The following is a 25,111-nucleotide window of genomic DNA, read 5'->3' as shown; positions in this document are numbered from 1 at the left end:
TGTATGTGTGTGTGTTTGTGCCCATGTATGTGTGTGTGTATTTATAACAAAGCCTATGGAAAAAGTAGAGTTTAAATTCCAGATTTGAAATTTTGGAGTACAGGTGGTTGTAAATTTATGACCATTTTTTTATGATTATTCAAAATTACAATGGTGACTTATGCCTGTTGGTGTGTCCCCAGGTTCACATGATTAAGGTTTCAATGCTTGGCAACCAGTTACATAATATCCATTATCAAGCTTCTGACAAACAAAGTCAATGGGGAAAGCTGGATTTTTTTAATGACTACAGCAAAAAAGGTCACAAAAATCTGGTGTGACTCATTTAATGGCAACATTGCTTAACAATGGAATTTACAGTCCCAATTATGATCATAATATGAGAATTCCCTATATTTAGTCTATATCACTTGGAAGATCTACATCAAAATACAGGGCCTAAAAATCTTTCTAGCTGATAGATTGTAGGAGCTCTGGTTAAAGTGCATGACCAAAATTTATATTTTGTATTCTCTTTTTATTTAATTTAAATATACAAGCCCTATGGATTCTAGGCTGCATACAGATGCAAAATATCCATAAAAAGAGATAAAATATTGAACTATTGTGCAACTGAAATTTATATTTTCCATGCCCAGGGATTTACTGATGGAGATTTATCAAAAATACAATTTGGAGGAGCTAATGTGTCAGGATTTCAAATAGTGGACTATGATGATCCTTTGGTGTCAAAATTTATACAACGCTGGTCAACCCTGGAAGAAAAAGAATATCCTGGAGCTCACACTAGCACAATTAAGGTAGATGATTTTCCTTTTATATCTGGAACAGTGTTTACTGATGGTTGCTTACTTAGAAATGAATTCTAAGACACCGTTAAACAAAACCATATTGCTTAGAACAGAGATCTCCAACCTTTCTCGGTGGGCCGGAGGAAAAAGGAGAGGGAAGCATTTTACGTGCATGCGTACGCATACAAATGCAAGCATGCGCGACACTAGCAGTGCCCCATTTTTGCCATATGATACCCCGTTTTCATCGCACGATGCCCTGTTTTTGCTGTGTGGCACCCCGTTTTCACAGTGCTAGCATGATTGGGGTTGAGTGCGTGCACACACGTGAGCCCACTGGCCAGCCTGTTCCATGGCCTGGTGGCCAGCAGGCTACAGCCTGATAGTGGGCCGCAGCCCACAGGTTGGGAACCTGATGACTCCAGTTTTGGGATGGCTTCTGTACATGTGCTCATTTCTGTGACAACCATATATCAAAATAACAGTAAAGGTCACTGAGATAAAGATCCATCATGGTTATAGAAAGAAAAATAAATGGTCTTCAGAGATTTCTTTGAATCTTATTTATGTGGGCTTTAGACAGATTTCAAAAGCAATATGTGTCTTCCTCTCTCTCTCTCTCTCTCTCTCTCTCTCTCTCTCTCTCTCTCTCTCTCTCTCTGTGTGTGTGTGTGTGTGTGTGAGAGAGAGAGAGAGAGACAGAGAGGGAGGGAGGGAGGGAGAGGGAGAGGGAGAGGGAGAGAGAGGGAAGTATGGCCCTGTCTACTTTTGATTCTTACTTCTCATTCCATCTTTCCTTTTGGTCTTATTATCTTAATGCTTAACTTTGTCTAAAGGTAGAAAAATCCTGCTAATTTGTAATTAGTATTACATGACATGTACCTCATAAATTATTTTATATTTGCCTCAAGTTTGCCATTATTCAGTAAATGTATAAATGATCAAAGTAACAGCAGGAGAAATTGCCTCTCTCAGTGGTGTGTTCTGAGACAATTTAGTTATTGACTAGCTCTGAATGGGCACTCTTAAATCATTTCAACAAATGATTAAATTTGGAGAATTTTGACATATTCCCTATATGATCAATGAATATATTATCAAGAGAAGAAAACAGATGGGGGGAAATGTTTCTAAACATATCCATCCTATTCTGTAATAATTGCAGTGTTGATAGCTTTTCTGGAAAGAAATGGAACCCAAGTTCATGTTTATGAGAAAATTCCTAAAATAAATATGATAGATCCAAGAGAGATTATAGAATGCACCTGAAGGAAATTGAGCTTGTGACTGCTGTTCAAGAATTATTAGCAAAAGAAACATTTGTTCTAAAAAATATAAGGACAATGGAAAATAATCAATAATAAACAAAAGCAATTAAAAAGAAAGATAAAACTAAAGAAAATAAAATGTAATTACTTTGTTGCAGAACCATGCTGTTATCTTTCTCTATTTGCAAACTATCCTTACAGCTGCCTCCATCAAGATTGCCTTTTGTTCTTTGAACTTCATTTTTCTGTATATGAGGATCTCTTCAATTCCTTATAGCTACAACTTTCTCAATATTTATTCATTTATTTACTGAGACCTATATGCCATTCCAATTGTATGTGACTCTGAACAGGTTATACTTTCAATTATTTATTCTATGAATCGGTCCTCATTCATTCTTTTATAAGAAACCAGTTGAAAATGTTTCTTTTCTACTAATGGTTCACTTTTATACTGAATCTATGTTTATCTAGTATTCATTTATTTTGTTACCTTAAATCATGGTTTTAACAGTTTTTTACCAACCTTTTCCTACCATACTCAATTTATTTTTATTTCTTTTAATGTATCCAACTCTTGCTTCTATACTGAAAAGTAGCAGAAATTATTATTATTAATAATAATAATAATAATAATAATAATAATAATAATAATAATAATAATAATATAAAGTTGGAAGGGACCTTGGAGGTCATCTAGTCCAACCCCATGCTCAGGCAGGAAACCGTATACCATTTCAGACAAATGGCTGTCCAGTCTCTTCTTAAAAACTTCCAGTGTTGGAGCATTCACTGCTTCTAGAGGCAGGTTGTTCCACTGGTTAATTGTTCTAACTGTCAGGAAGTTTCTCCTTAGTTCTAGGTTGCTTCTCTCCTTGACAAGTTTCCATCTGTTGCTTCTTGTCCTGCCTTCAGGCGCTTTGGAAAATAGCTTGACTCCCTCTTCTTTGTGGCAATCCCTGAGATATTGGAACACTGTTATCATGTCCCCTCTCGTCCTTCTTTTCATTAAACTAGACATACCCAATTCCAGCAACCGCTCCTTATATGTTTTAGCATCCAGTCCCCTAATGATCTTTGTTGCTCTTCTCTGTACTCTTTCTAGAGTCTCAACATCTTTTTTACATCGTGGTGACCAAAACTGGATGCAGTATTCCAAGTGTGGCCTTACCAAAGCATTGTAAAGTGGTATTAATACTTCACGTGATCTTGATTCTATCCTTCTGTTAATGCAGCCTAGCACTGTGTTGGCGTTTTTGGCAGCTGCAGCACAGTGCTGGCTCATATTTAAGTGATTGTCCACTAGGACTCCAAGATCCCTCTCACAGTTACTGCTATTGAGCAAGGTACCCCCAAATACTATACCTGTAGATTTGGTTTTTCTGGCCTAAATGTAGAACCTTACTTTTTTCATCACTGAATTTCATTTTGTTAGATAGTGCCTACTGTTAAAGTCTGTCCAGATCGTCCTGTATCTTAAGCCTGTCTTCTGGAGTTCTTCTGGAGTGCTGGCTATTCCTGCCAGCTTAGTGTAGTTTGTAAATTTGATGAGTTCCCCATCTATCCCCTCGTCCAAATTGTTGATAAAGATGTTGAAGAGCATTGGGCCCAGAATAGAAGCCCTTCTTGCTTCTTTTGACAAATATTTATTCTTTAGAATAGATAGCATACTGAATATTATATTTCTATCAGAATTTGCATGATTTAAAATCCATCAATTTCCTGATATTTACTAAATATTTTCCAGAGTATACAAATTTTCATTTAGTTTCCACCATTTATATAGCTTGAAATCATTCATACCATTATCTTTTCATAATTACTTTTGTTTTTAAAAAGTTATCTTTGCTTCAACTCATCCAACATTCACTGCAAATTGCTTCTATTCTTATCCAGCAATACAAAATCATCTGCAGGCAAAAACATTCTCAAATTTATATTTCAGTATTCTGATGACATGCAAATCTATGATGTGGCTCTCTGAATGGGTTGAATACAGCGTGATATATTGAAAATCCAGATAAGATGGATGAAGATGGGGTGACAGTAAGATATGTTCACTGTGAATAGTCCTAATTCCAGAGACATTATACATTCCCTTTTCTGAATGGATTGCATTCTCCAGAAATAGCTAATATACAATTTGAAGGTATTTCTGAATCCAAATTTCCATCTCATAAATCTAGTGGCCAAAAATTCTCTTTATATGCTTCAGTTATGTACATTCCTTCTTGCAAGAAAATCACCTTAAAGCTTTGAATGTACATTCTATAGCTCTGTTATGTATTGCATTTGGGGGCAATTATATTAGAAACTAGAATTTCTCAAAGCAGAAGTGCTAATTATTCAACAACTAATTGGCATCGTACCTGAAAATTGCAAGACAAAGTGTCCATTAATAAGAATAGTGGGGGAAATGTCAGATTTAATTTTCATTGGGTAAAAAACAGAATTGTCTTCATATTGACAGAAGGCAATTGACTGCTTTAGGTGACTTCACTATGGCATGCAATAAAGATTCTTATATTGCTGTCCTGAGTGCCTCAGTAGTTTCTGACAATTTCAGCCAGGGAGTTTGACAGCTGATTTTCTTCTCCTATTCTATAAAAGCAGAAAAAGTGTCTTTGTATTCTTGCTTCAAACATTTAACCAAAATTGTACCACAATAGCAATAGTAATGGTAGCAGTTTGGTGCTGGAGCCCTACTTCATTTCCAGATATGTATGGCAGAATTCCAATCAATTGTACAACTCTTCTCTCACAAAGTGAACATTATAATTTTTTTCTTAGGATTCCTTAGTCCTCTAAATCCAACAAATGTCCTGATATCTATAGGAGCTTCAAGTAAGCCAAAAACCTCTTCAGGACCGTTTAGATTGGGCTCCAACATCCTACTATTTTTCTGCTACCTTCCATGTCTAGGAAGACCTTGCATCACTGTTGGAAATCACATCTGGTTTCAGCCTACTATTCCCCCTCTCTGTGACTATGTAAGGAAACAGATCTCAAATTTATTGGACCATTTCATATGGTGACTCATGTTAATCTAGTAATAGTTAACTTGCAGCTGAAAACCAAGGATTGACCCAGTTTTACACTTTTCTCAGTTTTCAAAGTCTTGCCTTGCTCTATCTGTATGTTGGCTTTATGTCACCTTGTGAGGTAGGCCATGCAGGAATCACAGCAGATGAACTAATTCACTGTCCTTTGTGTGCCTGGAGGTGGTCTGAATGGGGGACAAGAGGCTTTTGCTGAATCCTGGTAAGACCAGGGACCTTGCGTGCATGGAGCTTCTGGCTCTGGGACCTCTTTAACATCTTTACTTCTGTAGGAGGTTGCACTACCCCAGATAGACCCAGGGTCCAGTCTGGGGACTCTCTTGGACTTGTGATTCCTGCTTGACAGAAGGTGGCAGTTGTGGCTAGAAGAGCCTTTGCAAAAACTTTGTATTATGTGCCAGTTGTGCCCTTTCCTGGATCAGGAATCCCTTCACTCATTCACTGAAGCCCTGGTCATCTCTTGTTTGAACTACTTGGACTACTGGAAAATGTTCTACAGGGAGCTACCCTTGAAGAGTAAGTGGAAGCTTCAGCTGGTGCAGAATGCAGCTTCATGGGCAGTTCTTGGAGCTCCTAGGGTGGCCTCTGTTACACCGCTGTTCCATGAGCTGCACTGGCTGTCAGTTTGCTTCTGGATCCAATTCAAGATGTTGATTATCACCTTTAAATTCCTTCTTGATATGGATCCAGGCTATCTGAGAAACCAGCTCACCCTGATGGTGATGGTGAAAAGGGCATGCTGTGGAGCCAGTCAGCTAAGAAATTTCATCTGGCAGATCCAGAAGAAGAGTTTTTCTTGCCATGACTCCTCCCTCTGGAACATCAGGCCCCCTGATGTGAGATCCACACCAACCCTTTTGGCCTTCCAAAAGGCCTTGAAGAATGAGTGCATCTATTAGCCTGGGGCCCCAATGTGGGCCTGGTACTTTGGAGGTGGCTAATAGAGTAGATAACACCCCACCTCCTCCCTATGCACACTTTACTCCTTCCCTCTTTACCTTGCTTTATTTCAAGGTAGTTTTATTTAAATTGGATTTTTAAATTTAAGATCTTTATTTATTATTTTAATGTTTTATAGGTGCACTTTAATTGAAGGTCTGTAAGTCACCTAGAGTCACATTTGGTGGGAGGAGTAGCATACACAATAGAGATAGATAGTTAGATAGATAGATAGATAGATAGATAGATAGATAGATAGATAGATAGACCTACATTATGGTAAACCTACATTGCAAGTCTGAATTTATCTTCCTTCATCTCCTTGACAGGCCAAGAAACTAAAGAGGGTCTTTTCTGAGCCTCTTGTCCTTCCCACATTCCTGCTGTGGGAAGGACTGCTAAGTTGCCTTTTATCTGACTGTTCCTTTAGTTGTGTCTCTTCCCATGTATCCCAAGGTCATTCCCACATACCAATGCAATTTTTGTTATCTTATTGGATAGTGAAGAGTCGTTTGAGTGTATTCTGCATTTTTGGCATAAAGAATAGCTTGGGTATTTGATTCATTGGAAAAGTCATTGGGAACCAGCCTTTGCAGCATATTTTTCACTGAAGTACATGTCCCCACTCCTTCAAGACTTACGTAATTGGTGTTTTTGAGTCTGGGATGGGTAATGGCCATTTTATTTTAGTGGAAAAACAAGATTTAGTGTTGATGAGCTTCAGGCTAATAACAATGTTCATAAAATATCAACACTTAATAATAACAGTAAAGAAGAACTGATAATCGCTCAGCTCATATTATAGAAATTATTGCATATTCCATAGAATTCATAGATAATCTACAAAATAGCTAATAGTGTAGGTAGTATAGTTAACAGAATAACAGAGTTGGAATGGACCTTGGAGGTCTTTTAGTCCAACACCCTGCTATATCATTTCAGACAAATGATTGTGTAATCTTTTCTAAAAAAAATAACCTCCAGTGTTGGAGCACCTACATTTTTTGGAAGTAAGTTGTTCCACTGATTATGTAATGGATGGCCCAGGAGTCAGCCCAGACAATGAAGAAAAGCTGGATTCAGGAACTTTGAAGGGTGGCATGGAGGCGTGTTTGGAAAACATGGGGGGCTCTGAACCTAGAGGGGATGGGCAAGAGGAGGAGGTGAAATCAGGAACCTCAGAAGGGCTAGAGGAGCAACCGGACTGGCTAACAGAAGAAGACATGAAACACAGCAGCAGCCAGGACGCTCTGAAGACCATCCAAAAGCAGAAAGTGGAGAAGTCAGTGATGAGGAGAAATTGCCTCCAGTGGATCACAGGGCATGCAGGGCTGAGAGAATGGAAGCTCAACAGAGATCAGGAAGGCTACTTGTGAGGAGGCAGTCTTGCCTCTCCTAATGAGTTGCATTGGTTAGCAGCTCTTTAGCTCAACAAATGGAGCAAAGTGATGTTGGAGACAACTCATCCGTTTCTTGCCACGCGCTTGCTTAGCCATCATGGTTCTTGCCGGGTCATCTGATTCTTGCCATAGATTGAAACCTTGACAATGAACTGGATCTGGACTTTGCCTTTGTGTTCAGACCATGGACTTGTCTTTTAACTTCAAGCCTGGTAGGTGACTTTAGAGACTTGCTATGCGTTTCTGAACTGGCCTTGGATTAATTGAGTTTCGTGCTGATTCCTGCATGGGGTGACTCCTGGGAAATAATATTCAGGGCTAGCAAAGCCTCAATAAAGATTTTAAACCCATGTGATGTGTGCCTGTGTGAGCAGGACAGCACAGATTAATTGTTCCAACTGTCAAGAAATTTCTCCTTAATCATAGGTTGGTTCTCTCCTTGATTAGTTTCCATCCATTGTTTCTTGTCCTGCATTCAGGTGTTTGGAGGATAGGTTGACCCTGTCTTCTTCTAATAAGTCTAATTGCATAGCATGGCAACAACCCTCCATCTTTATAGACAGAATGTTTTGTATCTTCTTCATAACAGAACCCAGAACTTTCTGCTTGTAAATTGTATTCTCAAATTTTAAGTAATGAACTGTAGGGCACTAACTTGGCAGTTCACAGAAGCTTTCACTTCTACAGGCACAGTTGCCAGGAAGTGCTCCACAGAACAGATCTCTTTTATTTCTGAGGTTGCCAGCCAGAGAGGCTGCCAAAAGCTCAAGATACTAAATACTTAGATCAAGGCATATTAGCCAAAAAGTTCATGAGACTCTACACTGAAAATGCCAAAGTGGATTTGTACTTGTTTCTCCTAAATTCTATGACTATTTTGTGCTGGGTCTATTATGTGAGACAAATCTTCCTACTATTACCATTACCTCATATTCCATAATGTATCATTGAATCCACATTTCAGTTTTAGGTCTAGAGAGCATGGTTGTCCACTGCATATAAATAAAAAACTTCTTTAATCTTGCGGGGCTATATTATTAGTTGTCCAGGGCTGCATTTGTTCCCCGGGGAGAGACATCTGTTTAAAGGTTCACCCTGAGGAGCAATTGACTATTCGCTCATTGCAATTGTTTTTCAGAGAAATTGCAACTGTTTTGTGATTTTAAATAGACACAGTTTCATGCATCCTGATAGCTTAACTTTGATGATACAAGGACTCTTGTAATATTTTTGACATATATTCCAAGAAATAAAAAATAATATCAATCTTTTTCATGTGGTATTACATATGTGGATTCTTCATTCTTTGACTAAAACATGATTAAATTTCAAACGAATAATTATATTACAGTATGCTTTAATTTAAGGGATTTATTCAATAAATATATTATTTTTGTGAAAAGATTTCAAATAATTAAACCAGGTCTCTGTTATACCATACAAACAGTTGTAGAAAGTCTATTTCAATCAAAAATATAATACTTTATTTTAAGCAGAGTTCAGCTTTCTCCTACACAGACAACTGTCTTTTCAAAAGAAATTTTTATTTTTTTAAATTTTTGTCAGGTGGATTATATAAAAGTATGTTAGAAAATCTCAACATTAATATTCTATGTAGTGAGAGCATATTTTAAATGGAAGCTGTTGGAAGCCATGCAGACACTTTAATGCAACTCATTCTTACATGCAAATAAGTTAGATTGTATTGTGGAAAAAAATGCAATCAAGAGATGTTGATATTATTTTAATTATTTTTTGCATTACAAATTAGCATTACAAATCAGCATTCCTTAACCTACAGTATATTTATGTTTTTGCTTTATTTACTTAATAAATAAATACCATTGATTCAATTTCACTAAATATATTTCAAATACATCTGCTTCTTTTCAGTACACATCAGCTCTTACTTACGATGCTGTTAAAGTAATGACTGAAGCATTCCGAAACCTGCGTAAACAACGGATTGAAATTTCTAGAAGAGGAAACGCTGGTGATTGTCTTGCAAACCCAGCAGTGCCTTGGTCTCATGGTGTAGAAATAGAAAGGGCGTTGAAACAGGTAGTCTTTCTAGAACTTATGTAGATATTTTCAATTATCTGGGGAAGTCTTCAATTGCACTTCATTTTACATATAAAAACCTTAGATTATTATATTATTATTTTTGGGAGAACTTCTTAGCAATACATAAAATAACTATTCTTTGTCTATACGCACAGTAAATAAATAAATTTCATATGTTTATTTGTTGTACTTTAGTATGCTTTCCATTTTTTTTACTTCATATAGGTTCAGGTAGAAGGCTTAACTGGAAATATAAAGTTTGATCAGAATGGAAAGAGAATTAATTTTACGATAAATGTCATGGAGCTGAAAAGTACTGGTCCTCGGAAGGTAAATTTATGATAAATAGAAAGTTATTTCTACATTCTTTCTAAATAGTACAGGAAAAGTAAATATATTAAAATGTAGTGTATGATACAAGAAATTTCATTAATGTTATGTTTATAAATTCCTTAGGATTCTTTTTAAAATGCTGCATGTTTGAAATAAAAAATATAAATCATACTATAATTACTATGATTTCTAATCATATATATTTTACTTTGAAACTAAGGTGTTTTGCTACAGAATTCTTTAACTTTTGCTTGGTTATATTAAATAATGAGTACAATGTATAATTAATGACCCATGAACCTTTGTGCATAAATTAACACTTTAACTGAAATTCAAGCGCCATAGAAATTTTAATTTGGGAATAGTAAAATGCATTTTTCTCCCTTCAGTGGTAAATTGAATCCTACAAAAATTATCATTGTTCTCATAATTCTTTGATGACTCTCTATATTGCTATTTCAAACACTACACAAAATATTTTGCAGCAAATATATAGAAATCACCACTTCTTGAGTATATCCAATAGGCTTGAATATGATGTGGGATTGTAATTTGTCAAAAAATACAAAAAATATTTATTCATTTGAATACAATTTACCACTATTTTCAGATTGGATATTGGAGTGAGGTGGACAGAATGGTTGTGAATCCCTTGGATGGTCTCTCTGGCAATGATACCTCAGGATTAGAAAATAAGACTATTATTGTCACCACTATTTTGGTAATTAAGCATATTTTTTGCGACATGGATTCTCTAAGTTGTCATCTTATTATTCATTCTCAGTCTATGTTGGTATAGATAATCACTATCTGGTTTTTTCCCCATGAATGTGTAAAAATTAAGAAATACTGTTTATAACTTCAAAATCTCTTCAAGTGTTTTTTCAGATTTATCAGCATTTTGAAATGTATCACTATTTTTATTTTCCATAAATGGCAATTATTGTGGTAGATGTACTTTTAAAATATTTAAATCAAAGACAGAAAATGAGAATGAAACCAGTTTCAAGGAAGGGTTTTTTATTTTTTTTAACCACAGCCATTTACAATTTTCCACTAAACTAAGACTTTATCAATATAAAGTTACTATATTATAGAAATTTAAGAATGCCTTATTGTTTTCCTAGTAAGCTAACAATTGTATGAAGTTGTTCATTCAAGGCATAACTGTTCTGGATTATATACTAAAGGCATCAACATTTTATCAACTGTTTTGGTGGTGGTAAGATTTTTTTTGACAGTTCTATGTTTATTATAAATCTATATAATCAATTTTGGTTTGGTGGGACTTGAAAAATATAAAACATTATTAAATATACATGAATATTCTGATATATTATTTTGAAAGCTTAAAAAATAAAATGTGTTTAAAATGTTCTTGTTACAGTGATTCCACTAATGCTAATAAAAATTATGAATTTGTTTTTTAAAAAATAAATCCCTCTACCTGTAAGGCATTATAAAACTGTAAAAAATGTTACTGTGGTAATTGATAAATAAATAATCCTGAACATTTATGAAAAAAGTTTTTTTTCTTATTTACTTATTGTGCTTCAAAAGGTATATAACAACTAGGCAAATAATTTGATAGCTTTATTAACCAGCTAAAGCCAAGTTTCTCTGTACAGGAATCCCCATATGTCATGATGAAGAAAAATTTTGAATTACTTGAAGGAAATGAACGATATGAGGGCTACTGTGTGGACTTAGCTGCAGAAATTGCCAAACACTGTGGGTTCAAGTACAAACTCACAATTGTTGGGGATGGCAAGTATGGGGCCAGGGATGCAGAAACAAAAATCTGGAATGGAATGGTTGGAGAACTTGTTTATGGGGTAAGAGCCAATTTTAACCATTGCAAGTATTTGATTAATGAAGATAAGTTCAGTACCTGTTAATATGGCAACTGCAATTCACTTGGATTAGAGCAAGGTCACATATTTTAGAAAACAGGTAATTACAAATGTATTTCATCATTTTTTCCTACAAAAGTTCCTAAATGTAGGGGATAAAAGTTGTGTTCCACCAATGTTCATAGTATGATTATGAAAAACTGCCCTCCTATATGATGAAACTTGGATATGTATCAGTAACAAGAATATTGAGGCAGATTGGCTTAGTTGATGCTAGCATTGAAATGGTTATTGTCTTTTCCCTTGACATTGTATTATTCATTTGCAATGTACAAAAACAATGAAGCCATTCTCTTGTTAAATACTTTATTATTTGTTTTGCTTCCATTACAGAAAGCTGATATTGCAATTGCTCCATTAACTATAACACTGGTGAGAGAAGAAGTGATTGACTTCTCAAAGCCTTTTATGAGCCTCGGGATATCTATAATGATCAAGAAGCCACAGAAGTCCAAACCAGGAGTGTTTTCCTTTCTTGATCCCTTAGCGTATGAGATCTGGATGTGCATTGTTTTTGCCTACATTGGGGTCAGTGTTGTTTTATTCCTGGTCAGCAGATTTAGCCCTTACGAGTGGCACACTGAGGAGTTTGAAGATGGAAGAGAAACGCAAAGTAACGAATCAACTAATGAATTTGGGATATTTAATAGTCTCTGGTTTTCCTTGGGTGCCTTTATGCAGCAAGGATGCGATATTTCGCCAAGGTTGGTTACACGCCTGTCTCAGCTTTGTGCATTTTGGTCTCGTTAAGGATATTTATGGTGCCTATAGATTCACTTTAAATAAATACTGGCTGCTGACAAGTTTTCCAAAATCATCTGCAGCGTTTACTAAAACGATCAGTTCGTGATGCAGGCAGAAGACAGTTCAATCGATTTGTTCCTAACATACATTGTTCTTCATCTGGTGGACTTATATGCACCATGCAGAGGCTGCAAAATGCATAAGGTTTCTCTCATTTCCTGCCTTCTTGGAGGGGTACCGTGTTTTTGCTGCATATTCCCATTTACAGTCAAAAGTGCACTGATTTCACAGATGCTGTAATGGGAAAAAGGATAGCATGTTGTTCATGATAAATGAGAATGGTTGTTGTCACAAAAATACCTCTTGTGCCATCTAGCACATGAATTCCCTTTCTCCTTTCAGCAAAACCTCTAGGTTTTAAACAAGAAAAATCTTTTTTGTAACTTAATGATCTTTGGAACCAATTACAACACACATGACAAGAGTAGTTGTTTTGCAGGAAATTTCCTATTGATTTCCAAACATAAATTCAGATAGATGTTTATTTTATGAACCATACTATGCTCATATTTGTTTTATTTCTTTCCACAGTTTTACCAACTTTTCCATTTCCTTCATGCTTTGGCTGAAACTCAACAATTCTAATGGGGCACACATCACATTCTGATGGGGCTGCATCATATTGAGTACGGACATTATTTCAGAACTGAAATTAAGTCTGTCCCTAAGAATTGCTAGGATGAGCTTTTGTTAGGGTTTCACTATTATAACTGACCTATTATGTTTGCCTTTCAGAAAAAAGATCAGATACCATGAAGAGAATTTCTCTTTTGCATATTCTACTTCTTTCAGGTTATAGGAACCTGCAACCTTAGCATTGAGTTATATCAAGGAGCATAAAACACAAAGGAATTGTCTGAATAATCTAAAGAAATTTGGGGAAAAATATTGTGGATGATGATGATGATGAAGTTATCCATTCAGTCGTGTCCAACTTTTGGCAATTCTATGGGCCAATTCTTCTGATCTTGTACTGCTTTTTTGAATTTCTCTGTGCTCTGGCTGGTGTCAGCTATGATGGTGTCCAGCCACTGTAATGCTAACTAGGAAGCATTTCCAAAGTGTGGTTTTTTTATTTAGATGCTATCTATACTATACTACTCTGCTAGACATCACTTCCTCTGGATTGTCAGTAAATGCTTCTTCAAGTTCTTTTAAGATTATCTTTGTGTTATCAGAGATAGTATTTAGCCACCTTGCTTTCTACTGGCTTTTTAATTGATCGTTTTCCATTTTTCCAACCATTAGGATCTTCTCCGCTGACTATTGTCCATATATTATATATTTCCTATGCAAAATATTCAAATTTTCTCAACAGTATCTTCAGAACTACAGTTCAGAGTCACCAGGCATTTTTATCATTCAGCCATTCTGATGAACCAGTTTTCAGAGATGTATCTTACAACTGATTTAACTTCTTATCTGGCCATTTATACGTGGTTGGCATTTTCTATTGACATAATCTTGGGACACACACACACACACACATATATATACATATATATATATATATATATATATATATATATATATATATATATATATATATATATATATATATATATATATATATATATATATATATATTGTGATTCCCAGTGACAGTGGGCAGTTTACAAAATGTAAAATGTAAAACAAAATTACAAGGAAAAAGCAAACATAAAGCAAAAAAGAGCAAAGATGTCAAAGAACCAGATGGGAACAAAGAAAAAGAAAAAAAAAGATTCAATTGCAAAAAGCCTGGGCAAAATACCAGTTCTTCAAGATCATTTGGAACACCAGTAGGAAACGAACTGTTTAAACCTCTTGGGCAACTTTATTCTAGAGGGCAGTTGTTTCAGAGAAAGTGCACTTCGCTTGTTTAATTGAAGGAGCCTGGAGCATGCCAAATCTGTTAGATCAGGTTGACCAGGAAAATATTATGGAAGTCTCTAATGCAGAATGTTTATGTGTGTTTGTGTGTGTGTGTGTGTGTGTGTGTACGTGCGCGCACGTGTGTGTGTGTGTGTATGTGTTTGTAAGATTGACAGAGAGGGTCTTAGGGCAGCTTTTTCATTGCCTTCTTTCATCTTTACCAAGATATTTCTTATGTCTTCCTCACTTCCAGGCATCAAAGAGGTTGCTGATGTTTCTTCCAGCAATTTTAATTTCTAGTTCAGCATTTTGTACAATATATTCTGTATGAAAGTTCAATAAAAATGACTATACAGTATATAACCATTGTGTACTTCTTTCCAATATGATACCATCTGGTTGCCCAGATTTCATTCCAAATCTTAAAACAGATCATGATTTACATAATTAAAAATCTTTATGAATCATATCGGGAAACCAGGAGTTCCCGAGCCGCAAGGAAAAAGCCGGGCCGGCAGACATTTGACAGCTGCACCCCCAGAGTAAACATCCCAAGTGTGACGTTAACTCATTTTGCCTAGAGAAATATGGCTGAAACTCTGTGCCTGGACAGGAGGTTTGCCAGCCAGTGTGTACCCATGCTAACACTCTGCTGAGTGTTTTGTCTGAGGCAGTTGCGGTAGCGATATCCTTTGCTGTCAGTGGGCATTCCGGGAGTTCTTGAATAGCTAAGATGCTGCCTGCTGGGGCTGGGTCTGGTTCTGTTTGGGGTAGGGGCAATCTGCTGAGGCCGTCAGCGTGACACATTTGGTGTCCTGGCTTGTATATTAATTGGTAGGAATATGCTGCGAGGAATGTAGTCCAGCGCAACATCCTGGGAGATAAGATTTGGGGGGTTTGGCGGTCCCAGGTGAATAGTCCTAACAGTGGTTTGTGATCTGTGTAAATCACAAAGGGGCGACCGTAAAGGTAATCGTGAAATTTTTTTATTCCCGCCACAATTGCCAGGGCTTCTTTATCTATTTGGGCATAGTTTCTTTCCGTTTTGGAAAGAGTTCTGGAATAATATGCCACTGGGGCTTGTGTGCCGTTGCTGTCTAAATGGCTTAAAACTGCTCCGATCCCGTATGGGGATGCATCGCAGGCTATGCAGAGAGGTTTGTCTTCCTTGTAGTGGGAAATAGTTACGTTGCTGGAAAGCATTTGTTTAAGTGATTTGAAACTGTTTTCGTGGGCTGTTGTCCACTGCCAGGCTGCCCCTTTGTCGAGCAGTCTGTGGAGGGGTTCTGCGATAGTTGCCTTCCCTGGTAGGAAGGCATGATAAAAATTTAAAAGTCCAAGGAAAGCTTGGAGCTCGGTTTTATTTTTTGGGGTAGGGGCGGCCTTGATAGCAAGGATTTTTGAGTTTGTGGGGTGGATCCCCTGCGAGTCAATTTTGTAGCCTAAGAAATCTGCGGACGGGACGCCTATGGAACATTTTTCACGTTTTAGTTTTAGCCCCGCTTTTCTAAATCTCAATAATACTTCCTGTAGCCTATCTGCTAAGTTGTTTTCCGATTCCCCTGCGATGAGTATGTCATCGAAATAAGGGCAGACACCTGGGATTCCTTTTAAGGTTTTCTCCATGACCTCCTGGAAGATACCAGGGGCCACTGAGATGCCGAATTGGAGGCGGTTTACTTTGAAAGCGCCGCGGTGTGTGACAATGGTTTGTGCTTCAGCTGTCTCCCGGGTGACAGGTAGCTGAAGGAAGGCATGTGCTAGGTCGAGTTTGGCGAATATTGAGCCGGACCCTATCTCTGACAGCACGTCCCTGACAGCAGGCACTGGGTATGCATGGGGATTTAATGCGCGGTTTAGAGTTGCTTTATAGTCCGCGCATATTCTCACGTCCCCATTTGGTTTAACTGGTGTCACTATGGGGGTTTCCCAGGTTCCCCCGTCTGTTGGTTCTAGGACTCCAAGGCTGACTAAACGGTCTAATTCGGCCTCGATTTTTTGTTTTAGCGCAAAGGGGACCCTTCTTGCCTTGATGCGGATGGGACCTACCTCAGGTTTTAATTTGAGGTCTATAGGGGTGCCTGTATATTTGCCAAGCGTTCCGTCGAAAACGTCCGCGAACGCCTGGCAGACCTGTTCTAATGTCCGGGATTGTATGCGGTTGGTGCCCTCCAGGTGGATGCCCAGAGCCTCGAACCAGTCTAACCCGATGAGGGTGGTCCTGGGTGCCTCAGTGATCTGGATTGTTAATTGCCCAAGGAATTTTTTGTATTCTACCTTTACTTGTGCCTGCCCCTTTAACTGGATGGCGGCCCCTTGGAAATCTGCGAGGAGTATTTTTGAGGGCTGCAGGGGAATACGGCGTCTATTTTTAAAACCAATCTTTTTGAGAGTGTCCCAAGACATTATTGAAACAGAGGAGCCGGAGTCGACCTCCATTTCGCAGGGCACCCCTTGAATTTTAACCCAGATCTTAATTTTGGGCTGTAAATGGTGGATGGGCGAGATTTTTTGTTTGGCCCGAATGGACAACACTGAGGGCTGGGGAATTTCCCTGGCGGAAAAGGGGACCCTGGTCCTACCTGCCGGAATTTCCTCAAGCTCGTGGAGGGTTTCCCGGTTCAAGCTGCGACACACGGAGCGAATGTGCCCGGTCTTCCCGCATCCGTGGCACTTGGCATATCTGAAACGACATGTGGCTCTGGCGTGAGCCCCGCCACAGCTGGCACACTTTGATTTTGGGCCTGTGGAGGTGGGTCTTGGGCCAGGGCCGGCTGGCCTGAATGGCCTGCGGTTCTTCCCGGGGTCGGTGCTCATTTTGCTGAAGCGGGACATGATGTCGTCGACGCCGGTGAAGGTCTCTGGTTGCTCGCCGTCCGGTTCCCCGGCGTGGTGGACTGACCCGGCCGGGCTGCTTCTGAACACCGGGGAGCCCTCACGGTGGCTGTCTTCGTAGGCCATGATCTCTAATGTGAGTTGAGCGAGGTCCAGCGTGGGTCTAGCTACCAATTTCCGCTGGAGCCGCTCGTTGGAGAGACCGGCGATAACCTGGTCTCTGATACGGTCTTCCAGGTCGGGAAATTGGCACCTGCGGGCAGCATGACGTACCCCAGCGATGAAGGCAGTGGTCGTTTCGCCCGATTGCTGGCGGCGGCGGGCGAAATGAAGGTGCCAATACAGCTCGGACCGGCGGGGCATGAAATGCTTGCTGAGGCGGTCGGTCAGTATGGCGTAAGGGACGGTCGCGATGGGGTCTGGGCTGCAGAGCCCTACGGCGATGTAGACGGTGGGCCTGCTGAGACACAGGAGGGCTGCAGCCTTGTGGCGATCCTCCGTAATCTTGTTGACTACGAGGTAGCCTTCAACTTGTCCCCAGTGCGACTCCCATCCCTCAGGATGGCGGACGTCGAACTCTCTGACGTGGCCTAAATTTGCCATGGGTCTGGGTCCACGGTGCTGTTCAAACTGCCGAAGGGTTCCTTTGCCCTCAAAGTGGCTTCAGCAGTGGCTTGTCAGCGAGAGGGATCGGAACTCCTTCGCGGAGGCTAGCTCAGCAGGCAGCTCTATAGTACCGGGATCCCACCCTCGTCGCCAGGTGAATTGTCTTTACAAAGACAGGCGCAAGACCGTAGGCAAGGTTCAATCGTTTATTCGGTTCAGCTCCCGGCAGCTGACTGTCAAAACAATCCGGGTTTATATAGGGAACTGTCAAACAACACAGCCAATCAGGTAACAGTATTTCCCCGCCGTTCGGAGAACGGCCAATCAACAACAGTACTCTGACAGCTCGGCGGCTGTCAGGGAATTCCTCTCAGCTGAGCGCTTAGCTCAGCTCGGAGGACCGAGTTGTAGACTGCGGATTTGACAGTTCCGGGAACTGTCAAATCTGGCGCGTGCGCGTTGGCCCCCGGCAGCCCTTTTGACAGCTGTCAACGGGAATGGCGGCCGGCTGGGCGGTGCGCGTGCGTCGTTACTTCGGGCGGCCATTTGACAGCTGTCAACTGTCAAATGTCTGCCGGCCCGGCTTTTTCCTTGCGGCTCGGGAACTCCTGGTTTCCCGATATGATTCACTTTATATAATCAATAATAATCAATAAAGCAAAAGAAGTTGTGTTTTTGCCTTTTCCATCAATTATCAGATGTTGAGCAACATGATCTGGGAGACCCTGGCCTCTTATGAATGCAAGTGGCACTTCTCTGTCCACCACTGTTGAACAATGGGTTCTTGTGAGAGGGTTCAGTGTGAGAGGTCTTTCTTAATACTGGAATATAACTTTATCTTTTCCAATCCCTTGGCCACTGCTGTGTTATTCTTACCTGATTAAAAATTTTAAGTAGCACTTTAACTGCATCATCTTGTAAAAATTTGAACTGTTTGCTGATATTTAATCAATTCCTGCAGCTGCTAGCAATATTTTTTATACCCCATTTAATTTCACTTTTCAGAATATCTGTCTCTAGTTCGTTGATCAAATTTTCATACATTCAGTCATTAGGAATCCATTTTATACAATTCTTCCCTATACCCATGTATTATTTATGTTTTCTTTTTCCAGCAGATCTTTGCCTGTGTCTTTTATCATGCCCATTTTTGCAGTAAGAAGGCTCCTGTTCATTCAGATATTATATTCAGATTTTTTTGCATTGCATATTTAGATGCAACCTCTTGTATTTCTTTGCTCTTCTTTGGAAAGGTGTGTCACATGGATATGCAGCAAGCAAGATTTCATCAAAAAGGTGCAAAGTATGTTGTGATGTCACAGTGCAAGCTCTGGTCCTTATGTACCTGAGTGCAGTGTTGTGTGGCAAGTAACAAGGCTTTGCATTGTGATTTCTCAAAACATGTTTCATTATTGGCCATTCTTACATCATTCTGCACACACTAGTGTTCAATATTTACCTGGGCAAATTTTCTCTGTTGCCCTTTGCTTTCTATCAGTCTTCTACTATTTTCCAATATTAATAGCAGTCATTTTATCTTTTTATTTTTACATTTTGGAATATTTTTGTTTGCTTCACCTTTAATTATGGCATCATTTTCAGTTCAGAGTTTTTCAGCTACTAAGTTTATCAAATATAATCCATTAAATCTAAACCTCTATCACTTAAATATATGGAATACTACATTGTTCATATATTTTAAATCTTATTAGTTTCTTTATTTGATTTAATTTAATCTGAAATTTTGTAAGGAATTCCTTCTTTGTTTGCAGAGTATATAGAGAACTGGATTTTGGTATTATACAGTACATAAAGTCCACATATAAATTGTCTTTTAAAATATTAGAAAGATTTACTTGGCAGAAGTTGACGGAACTCTGGTTGTCTGTTTTGTTTTCTTTTATACACCGAAGCAAAATATTCCAATCATTCCCAACGCATTCCAGTTGGGAGGAGTTTTTATATGTGTGTGTGGTGGGGCTGTATACATGCATTGTCAACAAGGGGCTGTAGGTTGTCATAGAACTGGTATCTACATCTTCTGCAGCTGTGCTTTGAATATAGACTTGGAGTTCTCTAATTTGGTGACTTGTGTCATGTTTTAGAATTATATCTCAGCCGTGGTATTGATACCCATTTGTTCATAAAGGCAACTATTCCATTTATTGTTTACACTAGAATATCTATTCTTTTGATATAAAATAAGCCACCTGGGTCTATTTCACTTAGAAAATTCTGAGAATGTTAACGCTTGAATTCTTGCTCCAATAACATCAATTTTGCTTCAGTTCATTTTATATATTTATTTGTTTTTAAACCTGTATGCTGCTTGACTCTCAAGGACTTCATGGTTTTGACATTCCATATTTTTGCAGCATTTTTTTTCATTTGCTTCTAGTATCATAAAGCATTTAAATGTCTTTTTGGCTTTAATCAAGATGTATCATAAAAACTAAAGCTACTCATATGTACTCTCTCTCTTACTTCATTATCTTTTGGATGGGAGAAATCTTCCTCCAAGATCATGTTAACATTATCTTGATGATATATTTCACTTTCCATTTCACTTTCTTGGCACAATTCTGAAGTGGTTTGAGTGATGTCCTTCTCCAGTGGAGTGTATTTAATTTGATTCCTTACCTATGCCTGTCATGGGTTACATTTCTGGGAATATATATTAGTATAGTTAATAATATCATTGGAATGCATAAACCTCCTTTCCACTATAAGATCTATCCATGAATGGCTTTTTGAAATATTGTGGATTGTTTTTTACAGTGGATACAGTGAATATTATATATTCAAGATTTTATGATCTGAGATTAAGGAAAAATTGAAGTTTGGCAAAATACATGTAGGAATGAAAATTTGTAAAAATGTTTTTATTGCACTTGAAAATATAATTGCATTCTGTAGAGGTTCTGTAGAGTCTTGGTCACTTAGATAAATGACCTTAAAGAGCATTGGTCATCAGAAGGCAATTGAATACATTCTTTCCATTAAGTTGAAATACTTTGAATTCAAACTTTTCTCACTTTGAAACATCAAAATCAGCCTGTTTTGGGAGAAAACAACTATACTTAATTCCAAATGTGCTGTTTTGATGATTTTGGAAGTACCTTGCACCTAAAACAAACAAACCAATATATACTCACAATACAACACTTGAGCGCAAAGCCGCTCCCAAAATTCTCAAATCAGTGTATTTTATATTTTGCACAGGTTTTGCACAAGAAACGGGCTGATCTGAACTCAAAACAGTTTATATAAATTATGTTATTTAATGGAAATGTTATATGCAAATCTGTGACCTCCTTTGACCTTTTGTAGAGAAATCATCATCATCATTGTCTTTTAAATATTCAGCCTAGAGTAATTGCTTCCATATTTTTTATGAAACTCTATGCCAACACAAGACAACAGTAATATGAAATGAATGAGACGTCTTTCATAAATTATAAGAGAGAACTTTAGCAAGCTGAATGAACAGATAGTTTTATTAGAATCACTGACTAAAATGTAGCATTTAGATTTGCTGTAGTTCCAATACTTCTTATCCATTTCTGTATCATCTAAATTTCCTTTGCCATGCACAATGCTTTTTTCCTCCATAAAGTATGGGGAAATTCTTAGGGGAACAGTTATAATAACCTCGTAATTTATATAAAGTTATAATTCATATAAAGTTATAATTTATACTGTAAACAATTTTAGAAAAAGTCAGTATGATATAGTATGTATATGCATATGAGTTAGATAATTCATTTTGGATGAAAACACGCTTCTGCATATGTTGCTGAATTTTTGGATTTTTTTACATATCACCTTGAAATAATCAATGACTATGATGAACTTCACTTAAAGTGTGGACGTCATGTTGATAATGCTTTAACAAATTCAGAATAAATGATATTAAGGAGTCCGTCCTTAATACCACCTATATAAGGATATAGGAAATATAGAGACGACAGTTAATCACTGGATAGAAGTTCTTTTCTCAAGGTAGGAAGGTTGTATTGCTTCACTTTTTGCCCTTGTGTATAAGAAAGTTTTGGCAAATATTGAAACTGAAATTGGGTAGGCCATATAGATATTGAGAGGAAGTTTGGTGTAGTGAATAAGTCTGAAGTGGTAAACTGTGTGTTCTAGTTCTGCCTCAGGCACAAAGCCAGCTGAGTGAAATTTGGCTAGTTGCTTTCGTTCAGCCCTAGGAAGGAGGTACTGTAATGGCAACCACTTCTGAAGAACCAAGAAAACTGGACTTGTCCAGGCAATCTTAGAGAATCAGACAGAATTGAAAAGAAGGAAAAAAGAGAGAGAGATTAAATAAGCTATTGCTCTCAGAGTTTATTTTATTTTATTTTGGTTGTTTCCTTACATGGAATACACTAAAAATAAAGATCCATAATAGAAAGCTACTATTACATTCAAATATTTTTAAAATCTTATTGTCAGATTCTGATTTTGAGTTTTTCATACAAATATGAATAGCATGCAGTGATTGGGCAAAAGTCATATGCAGTGACATTAAACCTCTAAATTCATAAACATTTTCATTATAATGATACATATTATTGCATAATATATTACCTCCATTATGTTAAATGCTGAAGTATTTTTAAAGAAACTCACTGAAAACCCTATGACAACTGCAGATATCATTATAGTTTAATTAACTTATCAACCAATATCCCTTGAATCCATTCCAAGAGAAATTCCTGCATTGTGCATAATAGTTTCAACCTATTGAAATATTCTGTTTTGATTTCAATATATTTCATTGATCTTCCCTGATTTTACTGTAAATGTATTCATTTGTGTTGTCATGATAATATTTTTAAGAAAAATATTGCAAATAACATTATTTAAGCAGCTTTCTTTTACAGGATTCTTGGACCTATGAAGATCCAATAGTACATTAATTCAATACAGAAGTCCTGAATTTAGTGACACACCTTATCTAAGTAAAATATTATTACTTTCCTATGTCATTAGCATGCATAGCAACATATACCTCTCCTTTCCCAAATAGCATGAATAAAATGTTCTCCGAGTTACCCAGTGCAGCACATACATAAATCTGATAACTTGTATTCCTTTCAGGATATTCATTTTAATTTATAAATCTATTTCATACGTTATTAGATCCCTGTCTGGGCGCATTGTTGGAGGTGTGTGGTGGTTCTTTACACTGATCATAATATCATCCTACACGGCTAATTTAGCTGCCTTCCTGACAGTGGAAAGAATGGTGTCTCCCATTGAAAGTGCTGAGGATTTATCTAAACAATCAGAAATTGCTTATGGGACTTTAGATTCTGGCTCAACAAAGGAATTTTTTAGGGTAAGATTTTCTGCTAAGATAACTCTGACATTTTGAAATATTCTGAAATATTAAGCTACACTTGCATTCCCCATTATAGCCATAATGAGTAGAAATAGAAACAGAAACTATAGAGTTTTAATATAGGTTATTATTTTATAAAACATAGCAATAAATCACTAGTTTCAAATTTTTACTACAACTTCAAATATCCCTCTTCAAGATTTTTGATTAAATCTTACATCCATCTGTCATAGCTTCCATACTAAAGAAATGGATCATGTATTATGCATTTCTGCGACTAATAGTTCTGCTGATGAACTCTTTACATTTCTCATGTTCTTCTATGAGATTATTTTTCAGTATCCTAAATCCAGAGAACAGGCCACTGAAGTAATCACTCATCAATCTGTCTTGCAATTGAAGGCCAGAATATTATGCTTGTGTTATAGCATATTTGCTAAAGTTGTAATGCCATAATTTGAAGTTTATTGCATGTTCTGACCTACAAAGCAATCAAAATCCAGATTGATTGATTGCAAAAATCCAGTAATTATTAGATTGGTGGTGGTCCTCCATATTTTTTAACACCTGATTTGTTAACCATATAAATTAAAACTGTGCAATTGTTTATACTTTGCTTGGCTGTCAGGCTAGATTCCTCTACTTAAATGGCTTCACATTACTTAAGGAGATAGGATTTCTTGAAACTAACATTGGCAGCTTCCAACTATCTTAAGTGGCATTCTGCAACATTCTTTCTTTGCAGAAATCCACAAAGAAGCCATGAAATGAAACCAGAAGAACTAACTAGCTATGTGTAATCTTAATGATTCGATCTTAATTATTTGCATTGCAGTTAAATAACAAATCCAGTATTCATATTATCAGTTTCCAAAATGGAATCTAATATTCATGATTTATAAGCACATAAACCTATCAGTACAAAATTTTAGGGTTGAACTATGTATGATATATGCAGAGATGTAAAAGGGGGGATATTGCTTAGGACTAAAAAATTATTCTGACAGTTGAAAGATATTCATAATGGTTTTATTATTGCTGATATGTAAGTATGTATTTTAGTTAATTATGCCTAATTATTTTGTTTTACTTCTGTTCTATCCTATAAATGAAAATGGATTAAAATAGTCTATTAATATAGATAAATTATCTTAATATAAAACTTCAATAAAATTTGTTTAAAAAAAAATAAAGATAAAATATCAAATGTTAAACACTAAATAGAAATCTCTGTCGCTTGTTATGGCCTGTAGAAGAGGCTTGAAAAAGAGCAAATAAATAATACACACTCTGCTGTCTAGAGATAAAGTGTTTAAGCAACAGAAGAGGGTGCGTACTATTTTTTTCCCCTCCTCAGCTTTTGCTTTTATGAAGTTTGAGCCATAGTATTTATTAAAGGACAAACCAAAGCAGCCTTGCATGCTTACTCATAATCTGAGAAAAAGAACAAACATTTGCTGTTTTACAGAAATTAATTTTGAGGCTTGAATGGTATAGATCTCCTGCTTAAGCAGGGGGGTGGGCTAGAAGACCTCCAGCTCTATTCTGATTTTGATTCAGATGAATTCTATCCGTTCTACTGATGCATCATTGTACAAAATAAAGGACACAGCCTGCTGATATTGGCTTATCTAAAACAAAACAAAAACAAAGCTGGTTTGGACAGAGTTAAAATTTAAATAGTACTTGCTAGGAATTCTCCAGGAAGAAGGAAGAAAAAGTTCCCAGAAAAAGTAGTGACAAACCTCTATTGCAGAGTTGCCAATAGTACTGCCAGAATTGTCCTTGTAGTCACCAGGACTCAGATTTCCTTGCTTTATCTTAATGTACCAGGAAAGGAACTACATGTGAATTAGTCCTCAAAGGAGAGAATTCTCATCAGAGCCAATGCTCTCAAT

The 25,111-nt window shown here is 37.3% G+C and overlaps 1 protein-coding gene across 2 annotated transcripts in view; it reads left to right on the top strand.

The window, feature by feature from the left end:
* Positions 1–25,111, top strand: part of GRIA2 (glutamate ionotropic receptor AMPA type subunit 2) — a gene marked incomplete at its 3' end in the record, with an annotated part of 82,486 nt that overhangs the window by 53,258 nt on the left and 4,117 nt on the right. For both annotated transcript variants that reach the window (XM_083368001.1, XM_083368000.1), the window contains exons 6-12: positions 639–800; positions 9,351–9,518; positions 9,747–9,851; positions 10,465–10,575; positions 11,483–11,689; positions 12,101–12,471; positions 23,012–23,210. In XM_083368001.1, the coding sequence (XP_083224127.1) occupies positions 639–800; positions 9,351–9,518; positions 9,747–9,851; positions 10,465–10,575; positions 11,483–11,689; positions 12,101–12,471; positions 23,012–23,210 (1,323 nt within the window). The remainder of the gene's footprint in view (positions 1–638; positions 801–9,350; positions 9,519–9,746; positions 9,852–10,464; positions 10,576–11,482; positions 11,690–12,100; positions 12,472–23,011; positions 23,211–25,111) is intronic.

The sequence above is a fragment of the Vipera ursinii genome, assembly GCF_947247035.1.
Source record: "Vipera ursinii genome assembly, chromosome: 7".
Taxonomy (NCBI): Eukaryota; Metazoa; Chordata; class Lepidosauria; order Squamata; family Viperidae; genus Vipera; species Vipera ursinii.
Note: the sequence above shows the minus strand (reverse complement) of the source record. Positions and strands in the feature narration are given on the sequence as shown.